This window comes from Zosterops lateralis (assembly GCF_965231275.1).
Source record: "Zosterops lateralis genome assembly, chromosome: 3".
Lineage (NCBI taxonomy): Eukaryota > Metazoa > Chordata > Aves > Passeriformes > Zosteropidae > Zosterops > Zosterops lateralis.
In genome coordinates, this window is record NC_139764.1 from 74,436,009 (window position 1) to 74,450,696 (window position 14,688).

The window sequence follows — 14,688 nt, forward strand, 5'->3', positions numbered from 1 at the left end:
AACATCAAGATGTCCAGCTGCAGTTAAAGTTCAAAAGATTTTTACAGAATTGGGGGAAAATTCACTATTATTCAAGAAATTATAAGAGACAGCTTTCTAAAATTTCTCACCAAACTTCTAAAAATCCATTATACCAGCTGAATTCAGTGCATGAGGCTGATGTAATCAAACACTTTTGTTAAAATCTGTTTCTCTCAGTATAACACTACTTAAAGCCCTGATTCAGGTTAAAAATACTTGAGACATATTGAGGGCCAAGGGTGTGCGACATTTGAACACACTCAAAAATTGGATGAATCTGGGCTTTGGTCTGGTCATTTTCTCTAAATCTGACTTTGCTTTTCTTCAGAGGGTAAGAAGAGATATATTCCTAAAGCAACATAATGGGACCATTTGTTAGGAAACATTTTTAGAAACAAAGACTGTCCACTATTCTAATACATTTAAAAAACTATAATTACCCTCAAAAAGGGCATTAATCACATTTCCATAATATTGGGTATTTTACTCTACTGTGCTCTTAAAATGCAAGATGAACATATGAAACTTTACTGTCTTTTGAAGTATTACACACATCTCTGTCTGGAACAACAAATCATGTTCTTAAAATTTTCTCTAACATTAAAAAATTGTTTCCTCATTTTCCAAATAGGTTAAACAACAAGGCTAATGTTAAAAATAAAAATTAAAAAATTGTTAAAAATGACTACTTCAAGTGTAAGACATGTTTCACAGAAAATGTGGCAAATCTTGGTTTAAATTTATAATAAGCAATCAAATACTCTTCAGTGCACATTAGTATCTCTATTATAATTTGAAACGGAGTGCTGATGACTGCTGCTGCTGATCTTTTAAAAATCTCTTACAAAATATAAATAGGATAGCCAAGAGAGAAAAACTGATAAACCATGACATGAGATTATCTTTTCCTTCCTTTTTTTTCTCTTTTCCTTTCCTCTCCACTTGGACTGAAGTCCTTTCTGGCTTCTTCAAAAAAGTGTACACACACGCTCACAGCCGCACACACCCCCCCCACACACACCCCGCCACAAATTAATTCCAAAACCATTTTTCTAAATTTCCAATGGACTTGTATTCCTGGTGTCTTTTCACATGATCACAAGCAAGACACGCATGTGATTCCCAGAACCTAGGAAGATGCACTGAAAAATCCTTCTTCCAGTTGAAATAACTAAGATACATCTTGTTATTTTTGTCAAGCATGAGAAGATATTCTGCCAGCTCTCTGGGAGAGAGAAAATCTTCCACATGTATGAAAGAGTCTGCTGGAATGTAATTCTCATAATTTTCTCTGGAAGGGCCCAGTACAACTGGTACTGATCCAGCCAGAAGAGCATTGTAAAGTTTCTCAGTAATGTAATCTTTGTGGATCGAATTTTCAAAGGAAAGGTAGAATTTGCACGTGGAGATAGTTGGGATCAAGTTTTTGTCATTGACGTAGTCTCCGAAGGCTTGTCCGTAGGTGTGGATTTCAATGTATTTGCTAAGCTCGTTGTAATACTTGACTCGAGCGTGCTCAGGGTTCCAGTTACTCACAACCCAACAGACCAAGTTTTCCTTACTTGGTACCTCAAATGTGAAGGAACTTGTGCCAACCATCATGAAGCCATAAGGCACCTGGATATCTGAATCACGCCGGTAAGTCAGGGTCAGGTTGAAGAGGTGTTCAATGCCACTCTTTTGTGGAGTATGAGTTGGAGACTCCAAGTTCATCCAAATCCACTTCTGGAATGGTGGCCTGGCTTGCTGAGGTAAATTGGCCAGATCCCAGCTAATGTCTCTGTGATGAATGAGGACGGCATGGGATCTGTTGTATAGCGAGCGGTCAATAGTCAGATGGCACCCAGGGATATTGAACATCGTTTGGCAGGATGTTAGATCAAATGTCTGACCAAATGGCCAAACCCAGATCAAAACAGTGGTTTCATTGAGATTATCGGTTTTGGAAGAAAAGAAGTTCTTCATTTTCAACACTGAACTGGCTGATTCTATAGGACCAGAAATCCAGCTGTTTGTTGGTTTGATATATATTAATATAAATGCCATGAAACAACCAAGGATAATGAAGATAATAAAAAATGGCCGGAAAATTCCTTTAGATGTCGATGTCATAATTTGTTCTGAGAAAAAAAGAGGAAGAGAAAGAGAGAAAATAATATCAGGTATTAAATTACACATATATATGTCCTGTTAAAACAATCAGATGTTACAATAGATAGAACTTCAATAAATGCTGAACTGCAACCTCAGAAATTTCCTTTGAATGGAGAGGGCATGGGCTCCTGCACACTCTGGCAAAGTGGCAATATTTCTCTTCTTCATATTAAAAGCTCACTGACGAATTAAAAGCAAGATTTTAATATGTCTCATACTTGGTGAATCAATATATATTATGAATTTTTTTTGCTTAGAACCCAGGCCAAGCATTTGAAACACAGAAGACAGATAAAATTACCCTTTAATTCTATCCTTGTGTCTGCATAAAGGATAACATGCTGCCAATTTGTTGCTTTTGTATTTGTGTGAATCAGGAGGACATAAGATTAGAGGATTGAAAAAGGAAGGGACTAGAACCTTAATTGTGTAATTAATAAGACTCTTATTAGAAAACTAGTTCATGTCTGGTGGCTACATAGGGATGAACATTGATTCCTTCTCCAGGGGACTCCTAAAATACCTAGGGGTGGAAGCACCAAGAGAGGGTTTCCCTATGCAGCCACATATCTCATATATTTCTCACATAAAGAAAAATAAAGAGAAATCAATATAAAATATGTCCTTGTGTATTTCATTATGTTTTTATGTGTTAAAAATTAGAAAAAGTAAAGATTTGCTGCACCATTGTGAGGTCTCCTTTTTTAACACGGGGAGATAGAGCTGAGGAGTTCATACAGCTTCCTTTGTCCTTTCTCTGGTTGTTTCCTCCTGAGACAAGTGATCAATCTCTTTCCAGAACTACTCTTCCATATGGTTCTTGCAAAACCTAACAGAGTTAGGAGTTGTTAATTGCTAACCTTTGATCCTGAATGTAGCCCTAGATCTCACAGATGTTCTGAAACTTAAAAAAGTTAACCATGCAGCACCATGGCACACAAGGGAAAAGGAGAGGAAGTCAGAGAAAAAGGTGTTCTGAATGTACTGGCACACTATAGATTCTACAATGACATTCAATTATTTTTACTGCAATTTTTTTCACTGCAATTTTTATCTGACTTTCTTTTTCTATACATTTGTGTTTTCTTATCTTGGCTAGATAGCCACACAAATTTTTTTATAAAAAACCCACCCCTATAAATAGAAAAATATAAATTATTATATATATGTATGTGTGTATATGTATATATAATCCAAGTCAATGAAAGCAGAATGTGAATTTCAGGCTTTTTAAATCACTTTCATTGCTCATCTCTTCTAACCTATGAAATAAGTCTCTAAATTCAAATTGAAGACATGGTAGAATGTGATTCAGAGGTCCACTAATAGCACATAATTTTGCTGCCTTTGTGAGCGTAAAAACTGATGTGTGAGTGTAGCACTACAGTTACAACAGAAATGTTTTCACATTCATTGTTGATGAAAGGAAAAAGGAGAGAACATCATGCCTAACTTTACTCTAACACTGTATCTTGAAGAAAGGGAATTTGCCACAGTATCTCCCCTGGTTTTGAGAAGACGGATGGTCTTATATCTGGGTTAACACCTGGCTGTCAGACCCACCCAGCCACTATTTCACTATCTCTCCTCGACAAAATATGGGAAGAAAATACGATGAAAGTCTCGTGGGTTGAACTAAGGACAGGAAGATCAAATACCACTTACTGTCACAGGCTAAACAGGCTCATCTTGGGCAAAATAATGCAATTTATTGCCATTTAAAATAGATTTAGATAGTGAGAAACAATGACAAATTTTCTCCCTCATTCTCGGGTTGGTTTTCTCACACAAGATTCAGGTTGTTTAAAGTCCTTGGCCTTCTAAAAGCCCCAAGTCGTGTTGGTACAAAGAAGCAGAGTCTTCAAGGCCTTGTTTTCTGATTTCTTGTGATGTTTATTATTTGATATCTCAGAGTTTTTCTCCGCTCCCAGCTGAGGTCCGGACAGTGGCTGGGACATGAGGCAACTGCCCACCGATGGGACATCCCCTTACATTTATACAGATGGTTACGTGTAGGTTATTTACTATTTTGTACCAATGCCTAATGCTTACACTAAAAGGGTCACTTCTGCTTTGACCCAATCCACTCTAACTACCTTATATCATCACCACCCCAAAAGACGGAGGACAAGGAAGAAGGAGAGGGCCACAAGGCACCACCCAAATTCCACCATCTTGTCCCCCATTTACCTCTATTCTAAAAACCCTAAAACTACTGAATTTTTGCATCTTCTACTGTGCTAAACTACTATTTTCACTTCCTGGTGATTTGCAATTCCTCTCCTTGTGTCGAAAGTTTCTCCCATGGGCTAAAATCAAACGCAGTGTCTTCCTGGGCTCTGTGCCAAGGTCTCCACACCCCCCTGTCCAGGGCTCAAATTCCCTTTCCTGGGTCCCAGGTCATCCAAGGGGATGTCCTGGACTCCAACACCTCATCTCCTTCGTAGGCTCAGCTTCCTCCTTCATTCCCAACTCCTATACCTCCTACCCACCCCTGAGCAGTGCAGGGGGATAAGGAATAGAGGTTTGAGATCAGTCTACAACTATTCCTCTTGTCTGCTCTTTCCTCCTCATACATTTCCCTTCCTCAAAAATGAGCCCTTCCTATGGGATACAGTTTCTTCAGGAAAACAAACAAACAAACAAACAAAAAACTTAGCTACTGAGTGGGCTGTCCATGGGATGCTGTTCCTTCAGGACACGTCCTCCTGCTCTGACATGGGATGCTCCCCAGGCCACTGTGGGCTGCAGGGGAATCTCTGCTCTAGTGCCTGGAGTACATACTCCTATCCTTCTTCTCTCACCTTGGTGCTCACAAGATTATTTCTCATGTTTTCCCCGTCATTCTCCACTGCTTTTGCCTTTCTTAAGCACACTTTCCCAGAGGTGCCACCACCTTGGCTGCAGGGCTTAGCCATACCCTGCAGTGGGTGTGTTGGAATATGCTGGAATTGGCATGGGGTGGCCCTGGCTGCTCTTTGGAGAGGCTGTCTGGCAGTCCCCACTGCCAGTGCCTGGGCACAAACACCTCCTACAATTATGTAAAATATACGGCGCTTTTGTCTGGGCCCTTCTTCTGAAGGACATAGTTTAGCAGGCCCTCTCTGCTTTCAAAAAAATGATCCTGAGGGGAGTAAAGGAGGGGAACTGCATGTCCATGGCTTTTCCAGTTATCCTCATCAGTTTAAATCCCTCTGAAAGAAAAATGAGGCTTAACAGCAACATTTCATTGGCTTTTTTTAGCCTATGTTGATTGTTTCTGGAAAATACATCTAGAAGGAAGGTTATGACCTATGAGAGCCTCAGACTGCTTCCTTGCCTTACTACAGGGAAAGTGAGAATGGGACCTCTAAGGAAGAAGGGATTTATGTTGAACAGCTCTAGGAGATGCAGCTCCAGGAAAAAATAAGAGGCTGAGTCGATATTCATGTAAAGCTGTTCTTTGTTTCTGTGCTATTGAAAGCAATACACAGAATAGGTATAACCTGTCACTGAACAGAAAGTGTGAGCTGACTTTGGACAATAGATTGGGAAGCACATTTATTCACAGGAGCTGATCATTTTCTAGGGATTGAAAAGGATGATGAAAAATCAGAAAAGGATTGTGCCTTGTAACATAGTCACACTCCAGTTAAAAGTCCTTTGACTCAAGTCTCTGACAGGGGTTATTTTACACTAAGCCCTTCTGCTAGCTAATAAAAAAAACCTGCATCATCACATGACGATTCTTACTACATAGGAAATGAGCAGATATTATGTATTCTGTTCTCTGCTTGAAATTCTAGTTTGTCCAGACTGTTGCATTTATGTAGGAAGCTTTTGAACGGTAGAGCCAATGTAGTATAATCACTTGTGCTTTGTACTACTCCAAGTACCAATATAACATCTGACCATGTTAAACAGGTGAGTTTACCTATTTTTGTCTCTTCTGGGTTGATTTCCTCTCCTGGTTTTCCTGCCCTGTGAATGCACATCCCCCTTCCTGATTTGGGATCATGTTTCTTAGTTTTTGCCTTTTAGCAAAACACTAACCTTCATCCAGGCCGTATAGTCCTTTGTAGTCCTGCATCCTTTGGATTCAGAGAACTAACCATTCATTATGCAGACTCACAGATCCATTAGATGTATTGGCATCACTGGCATGCTTTGCTCTGAAACTACTGTTAATGGGATGGTGGAAAAGTGTTCTAATAGCAAGACCCATTAAAAAATTGAATGAGAGTCTTGTAAGGAAGCAGAGGACCTGAGCAGACTCCTAAAAATACCACTTAACTATAGCCTGAGGAGCTGGACAGGATTTTCTCATGAAGTTCTATTTTTGTATTCCACTTTGTGGAATACAGTAATAACTATTAAGATGTATACTGGGAACAGCCGCAATTTCTCATGATGAAGTGCTAACAGAATCAATAATTTGCAATATATATTGATGATTTGTAAATAATGTGTAATAATGATAATAATGTGATAATTTGTAAATAATGTGCTTCACAAGGCAGATTGAGGAACCTATAGAATGGACCAAGCAAACTGCTTTCATGGCTTTTGGGACTGAGTCCTGTGCACAGTCAGGCAGCAGTAAATACAGTGCAAGCATGTGTTAAGTACTTGTTGACAAATATTATTTGCAGAGCATCATAAAATGGTTTGGGTTGGAATGGATTTTTTTAGAAGTAGCTTGTGTGTACCACTAGGAATAAAGGTTATGGTGTGCTAGAATTCATAGATTATTTTTTTCCATAAAAATCTCCAAAATGGGGAGTCTTTTACATATTAATTTATGTCCTTTTTTTATGTCCAAGATAACCATTAACATCCCACTGTAATTCTCACTATGAAGGTGACACTAAAGAGATATTTGTTACAAGCCATTCAGGCAAGTCACCTTAGTTCACCCTTCCTCTTTCATGGCTTTCCTTCCACCACAGAATCACAAATTTCCTTTCTGTGGACGCCCTCCCCCATGCATGTCGGAGTCTGAAAGGAAAACTCTGTCAAAGAGATGTGTTTACTGAGTTTTTTGCCAGCTGGAAGAATTCTGTACTTTTGATAGTTTTGTTATAAAGTACATTTTGAAGTGTTGTGGGGTAGCAAGTATTTTCTAGGTGCTTTTTTTCCCAAGTTGAAAGTATAGTATTTCATCAGTACAAGACTGTTTTTCTGGGTACAAAACTTAGAGAGGTTTCTTTTTAAGTGCAAATCTTGGCACTCCATCAGCAAGCAACTGCATTTAGCAGCAACAGGAACAGGGAAATAGTAATGGGGTACCAGCCCTGTTAACCCCAAGTTTACCAGGCAAGGCTTGCTAAAATATGTCTAGTTTTTGAATGTATTATGTTTATTAAGAAATAAAATTGAATTTTATGGAAACAGTTTTATCATATTTTCATTGCAATTGGGACTTCTCAGTCTTTTTTTTTTTTTTTTCTGATTATGCAATACTGCAGGGGGAGAAAATATAACCTTTCTCGTCAGTAATATTGATGTCTATTGATGCTTCTGGCATTTTTTGCACCGATTTCTGCAGTTTCTCAAGGTTTTTCCAGTAGCCCAAAATATATCACTACTTGCAGAGGTATAACTTTCATTACTAGTCTAGCACTGAGGTTTTCCAGAAGAGAAGGACAGCATTTTAAAATAAAAATGAAGCAAAGATTCTTCAAAGTATGGACACTGAATAGTGAACAAAAAATCACATAACTTTTCACACCTTAGAATTCTTAAGCATTCTTAAGCTAACTCTTGTCTTCACCACCAGCTGGCCTCAGGATTCCTCAGGCAGAAATATTTAACCTCAAGATAGTCTCTGAGGATCACTCCTGGGATCAGAGTGGGTGAAGAGCAGAAGGACTTTGAGGTTAACAGAGGTGTCAGAGGTAGGTACCTCTAGAAGCAGACAATCTAGGTAGATACTTCAGGGCTTTAAAAGGACAGCTGAGTGCAGTGGGAAATGATAGGAATCACAAGCCAACAACTGTTAGAAAGAAGGCTCGTTTGAGATTGCTCTCCCTATTCCCTGGCATGTTTTACCAGCCTTGGCCATGGCATATCTTAATTTATGCTAACAGCTGGATTTTCTTAAAGCACACTTCCAGTTAGCTGCAGTTTTTTCACCTGCAGTATTAAAAAAGCCTGATTGCCTCAGGATAGCCAGAGTGTAACTTCTTATCTCCAAGTCACTGCTGTATGGACATGCCCCCAAGTGCTTTTGCTCTAGCTCTCTGAAACTGAAGTTTCCTCCTTTTTATTGGAATTAACTCTCACTGTTCCCGGTTAAGCTTCCTCTGTTGCAACCAGAATAATGGATTTTTTCCCCCCGCCCAACATCCAAACACAGGCTTGCTTCCACACATTTCCATGCCTGTCCACCGATTTCTGAAAACAACCCAGCATGAAAAGGCTCAACAGAACTGCACAGAGTTAAAAGGCTGAAAACTGAATGAGCTGCTGATCTCAGACTGCATATTTTTATTCTACTGTTTACAACATTCTTTTTCTTGCCCTCTCCACATCCTTTGTTTTCAAGTTGTTTGTTAATTCCATAGATTTCAGTTTTGTGTATTTGTACTCTGAGAGCAGTACAGAATAATTTCATTCAGTAGTGGTAAATTTTACTTTGAACAGTTTTAGAAAAATGACCTAAAATCACCCGAGGACAGGTAGCCATTAATATAGATTGCTTAGGGATGGTGCAGAACCTATCATTGGAGACTGGTAAGAACAAGGTTAGAAAAGCACCACTAAGCAATGAGAGATCAGATGGTGCCCCCAGGTCCGAGGGCTGGTCTAGAATGACCCCACTTGATTCCTTCCAGCCTTGTACTCATAATATTTAACACAGATTCTTATAACATGCACCTAATAAGAACACAAACGGGCAGCATAAAACTGTAAAGAATTGCAGAATAAATGAGTAAAAACATGGTCCATCTTCAATGTTGTCTTGCAAACTATGAAATAGCCACACAGTACAGAGTGAAAACGTGAAGGAAAGTGAAAAATTATGTGGACAACTACATAAACAAAAGCAACTACGAAGTCCCTATTTTCAAAGGCTAAACCTAAATCTTCCCATGGAAGATGGGGTATTGCTGCTTTTTTTGGTGGATATCTGAATCTTGAACCCTTGCAGAAGAAAACCCTATTCTCAGCTTCCTTTTCCAAATTGCTGTGCAACTCACAGCATCCTGCTACGGCTCAGCAGCCCCCAGCCTTCCCCCTGATTGTCATCTATCCTCTCCCTCTCTCCATGGCAGTCACACACAGTCACTCTCCAGCTGCTTATGCAACAGCTTAGTGGTTCCTTACTGCGATCCAACTGTAAAGCAAAAGACATTAGCCAGGGACACAGAGTGTCTCAGAACAGCAGGGGAAACGGCTAAAGCACTGCTGTCCATACTGGAGTGACTCTATACCTACCAGTACTGCCACATACTAAAAAAAAAAATACAGTCCTATCAGCAACAAACTTTTCCAGACAATCAGGAGTTAATGTCAGGACACTCCACATGGCAGCAGCACTGCTTTCTAACCATGAGATTTTAAGTCTGTCTCAGAGGGTTCAGGAGGTACCCTTTCCTTCCCTTGGCACAACTGGAAAATAAATATTATGCAAAGCGATCAGTACATCAGCAGCATTGCCAGCCTTGGTAACACGCAGACAGAACCTTTTTTACCTTAACTTCCACGTTTGCTTGTCCACATCACAGCTAGTTTATGACCAACAGCAATCTGTGAAAGCAGTGGTGGCTGTCCATACTGTGCTAGGTATAGAAAATGGAGTTCTTCACCACTGTAGCTTAGCACCAAATTTTATCTGCCTTGTCAGGAAAGAGCTTTTTATCTTCCTGAATATAAAGCTCATGCTAGTCATGCAGCACAAGCCAGTTCATGCCTCTTTCAAAAGCCCTGAAAAGGCTCTGCACAAAATGAAGCAGATCAAAGAAATGCGCTCCAAAAACAAGTGGTCTCTTCCTCCCTTCTTTCCATGTGGTTTGGGAACAGCAAACTGCTGTTCTCTCTGATTCTGCCAGGATTGCAGAAAGAGCTCTTCAGCAGCTTTGTGACCAGCTTGTAAAACTGCAGCCAGCCAGCTGAAATATGACTAACATACCTGCACAAGCTATGTATTTGTGATGGCCACCTGCCCACCAGAAAGCCCTGATTAACTCACAGTGGCTTTGAAAATGATGTGAGCGAAGCCAGAGAAGGAGCATGAAGTGGCAGGAGAAGAGCCATAAGCATTTCTGTGCACATAAGTTAAACTCCCCATCAAAAAAATCACAGTTGCTTCTGACTGATTTCCTAACACGTAGTTCCCTTGTAAAGTGGAAAAAACACCTTCTCCTGTGAAGAAGATAAATCAGAATCAGGAAAAAGCAGAGGATGCCTACTTATAATATTGAACACTTACTCTAGGGTACATTAGTTCTGTGGCAAAGCAAGGGCTTTGGAGCTCTGAGCACCAGCTGTTTGTGTAGATAGGATTAGAGGCTAGGTGCAGTAGTTACACGGCTGTATCTTGCTGCATAAGCAAGCTCAGAAAATTTAATTGAGATTTAATGCTGCCTTTTTTTTGCAGATACAACTTCATAGATCTGAGGATTTTGCCAATGGCAACACAACTTGTGAGATAACTGTGCAGCCAGGAAAGAAAGCCTGAGAGGCCTTTAAGAAGTACCATAAATTCCCCATAATCTGATCTCTGCTTAACATTTTGCTTCTCTGCTTTCTAGCACCTTTTCCTTAAGAGACTTGTTATACCTCTAGGTTTGGGATCTGTACTGATATATCTGGGTTTTTAGGATGCAGGTCAATGTTCTCACTTTAATTTGAAAAAATCTTCTGTTCTATGGTACTAGTTGCCAGTGAGACAACAACTACCCTAGAGAGAAAAGAAAGCTACTGCAGTGCTCAAATCAGTTGCAATCTGCTCTGTGGCTGAATTGGAGAGTGCCATTTACTACTACATTAACAGAGAAGACAGGTGATAATTTATAGGCTTACTTTTTAAAAATATGCCCATCTTCTTTGCAAATGAGACTTTTTTCCCCTCACAGAATGGAAAGATGGGCATTTGTTTTACAAATACAATAAACAGAATTGGGTTTCTTGACTATTCTGAGCTAAGAAGTAGGGAAATGTTCGTCAAGAGGATTCAGGATAGCCGAGTCCTCATCCAGATTCTGCTAGTTGTCTAAGCAGAACTCCTCACTGATCCACCTTTCTTAAAAGCCCATCAGTGACTCAAAGCTCCAGGTTAGATTCTGGGCATAGAGAACACAAATCCTTCATATTGTAATATACTGGGTGCCAAAAATAATGGCTGCTTATTTTCCATCTGGGGAAACTGCAATTCAAATAAGTGATGGATTGGATTGTAGAGCACTTGTGTGTGTAAGGACATCAGCACTAATTGGAAGAATGGAAAAACATCACAAATCATTTTCACTGGGCACCAACAGCTTTGTTTTCAAGATTACTTGTGTTGGTAGTACCAAATATTTCAAAAGAATAAGCTGTTAAGTGTAAGATAGAAGGCGATTATAAAAGAAGACTCTGGAATGAAATACTTGTCTTGCTGAAGCAAGATTAGCAATTCACTATAAAGATTACAGTATACTGTGAAGTTTGGATACTGAAAACAAGAGAAGAAGACTTTTAAGATCTGATACAAGTGCCTTTTTACTAAAACACAGGGAGAAAGAGCAAGATCCACAAAAAGTAAATTCAGAAAATTTTCCAATAAGAACTTTAAACATAGGCATGCAGAGAAACTGAAACAAAAACTTAATCAGCCAAAACCTAAAGTGTGATTAAAAAAGAATGAAAGCATATTAAAAAACCCCAATATATATTTTAGATAGTGTATACTATAAAACCAGTAAAACTGACAATCCCTCAGCCTCTCAAACTCCACACCCTTCTAAGAAAACAAAATTGCAATTGAGAGAAAACAGTCGTTAATTTCTTGGAGTGTCTCTTTGTGTGCATAACAAAAGGAAGAGCAGGCAACTGGAACTACAAGTATAGCAAGCTGAGAAATACAAAGCTTAGCAAAGTCACTGAAGAGACTTTTTCTGTAGAAAATAAAAACCTGAAGTCCTTCAGTGAAGAAACATCAAATACACAAGAGGAATGGGTTGAAGGAACAATTGTCTGAAAAAAATCTTCCAGCAGCTGCAAATACCGACACGTTCTAAGGTGATGTTTTCTTTTTACTACTTGCTGTCCAGGTTAACATGACACTGATGCCTCTGAGAGCAACTCAAGGTTAGAACACGGCAAGGAAGAATATTCTGCATAGGCTGCTGATAAAACATTGTACAAAGCAGACCAGCAGTTAGTCCAGAGATCATATGTCTTTTGAAAAGCTCGAGCTATTTGCTATTTCTTAGCTTATTGTCTTCTTTTTTAAACATCTTAAAAAGAGAAGTTAAATGTTTGCAGTCTAATTCTAATATTCAATTTGCACTTGATTCTAATGTTCAATTACTGGATTTTAGTGTCATACATAATTCTACTCTAAATAGAGAAAAAAATTCCATAATGAATTAATGAATGTTTTGCCACTACAATAACAATTCAATGTACGATTATTCACTGTATCTTAGAAATACCATTTGCCAAGTAGTCTTTTTCCCATCTTAAGGTTTGCAGCCCATAGTCTTTCCCTGGTACAACTTTACTGCCTATTAAATCCAGGCATTTAAAAAGTGGAAAGAGAGAGATTTCCTTGTTCCTACAACGTGAGGAAGACTTTATACAGCAATCTTACTCAGAACGTAACTTTCTAAAGAAAGTCTGCAGAGACAGGTAGGAGGAAACACGAGGAGAAAGAAAAAGAGCAAGGGAAATAAAATGATAAAGATTTAAAAAGGGGTCTTAGATATGAGGTCAACAGAACTGAATTCTGTATTCCTTTGCTTTAAAGACAGTGGTATAAAAAAAGGTGATGGCAAGCAGTTGCCTTTTCAAACAGACTGAGAATCCATGCAGTTAATTCAGTTTAGCAAATGCGAGTAGGGCTAATTTGATGACAAAAATGTTAAGAGGAACCACAATCCCTGGTTGATCAGGCTATGCCAAGTCCTAAGAAGCCCCAAACCAGAAACAGGCTCTACTAGTAGGGATCAGGGGACATGCTGCAACCCTGCAACCCTGCAAACCTCTGTTCATTTGTCTTTTAGTGCTGGTCATGCTTAAACTCTCTCTGACCCTCCGCCTTTCAGACTCCTGTGCTCCTGGCTGCCTTGTGCCAGCAAATCCCCAGAAGGGGCTCATTCTTCATGAGGAAAGGCCCCTCAAAATCGATAAACTAGCTATTATACCAGGTCTCAGCCCTAAGGATATGGATGGGACTACAAGAGCAGACTCCATCTTAAATGCACTGGCGACAGCTGTTTTTTGTTTGTTTGAATTTAAAGGAAATAGGCATAGGATGAAGTCCCTTTATGCAGAATTTGAAGCTATGACCTGTTAGATATGAATCTTTCTTCAGCCTGAAGTGAGTTGGACCTCAATATTTCAATTTCCTTAAAGGTTTTCTAGCTCCTAGACAATGGTGTCTGTTGATTTTACAGTAATTTTACAGTGTGTTAAGAGCTTTGGGAATAGAGGTGAGCAATCCTTTTCTTCTCATTGGAGACCTAGTTGCTAATCAAGACAATACTATTTTCTTTTGACCTCTTTCTGTCTCCTATTGACTCCCTAATGATTTATGCCCAGGAGCACATCTGCAGCAGTAGAAGGTAGAGTCAGCTTCCTTTCCCATGCAGTTTACAACCCTGTAAAGAGAAGGCAAAAGAGGGTGTTTAAATCTCCATTGTTGGAAAGACCACAAAAACTGGTCTTTATTCTGGGTGAATAATTTTCTGGCTCTGTTTCAAAAGGTGTAATTTCCTAACTTCTTCATGAAAGGAAGGGGCAACATCACTGCTCTTGAGGCTTCCCAGCTCTGAATCCCAAGAAGGATCCAGACCTTCAGAGCACTGGATGTATCTTGGTGAAGGATGGAAGAAGACACATCTCAGTTCTGTCCTGGGCAGCCTCTTTCACTGGTTGTGGTGTGTTGCACTTGTAGGTGTGCAACAGATTGTCTGCATTAGGTAGGTGCTCCAGGAACCCTAATGAAGCTTTTAGGCTAACAATCAGACCTTCCAATGGACAGCATGTGGTGGTTCTTGAGGGCAGCCTTTGACCTCTGTGGTCAGTTGTGGTCAAATGTCACATGAAACAAATGTTAAAGTACCACAAAGACTTCTTCACAGCTAAATTAAATGGAATTTCTGCTAGAATATATGTCTACTGTAAGTCCTTCTAAAGAAGATTTAATAAAAAGCAATATTAATAATTTTAGGAAATCTTTATTTCACTGACAAGCACATTGGTCTGCTGGACAGTGCTGTTTTACCAGGGCAATTAGAGCCTGCTGATGCCCTGACAAGTCTCATACCCAGGAATAGAACAAAGTGACAGAGAACTTCCTGTCTCTTTTATCAGTTTAACCTGAGT

General features: G+C 39.4%; 1 protein-coding gene across 3 annotated transcripts in view; it reads right to left on the reverse strand.

Moving 5' to 3' along the window:
- Nucleotides 1-1,053: 1,053 nt before the first annotated feature.
- FUT9 (fucosyltransferase 9) overlaps nucleotides 1,054-14,688 on the reverse strand; it is a gene marked incomplete at both ends in the record, with an annotated part of 95,866 nt that continues 82,231 nt past the window's right edge. For all 3 annotated transcript variants that reach the window (XM_083858514.1, XM_083858515.1, XM_083858513.1), the window contains one exon: nucleotides 1,054-2,141. In XM_083858514.1, the coding sequence (XP_083714640.1) occupies nucleotides 1,054-2,133 (1,080 nt within the window). The remainder of the gene's footprint in view (nucleotides 2,142-14,688) is intronic.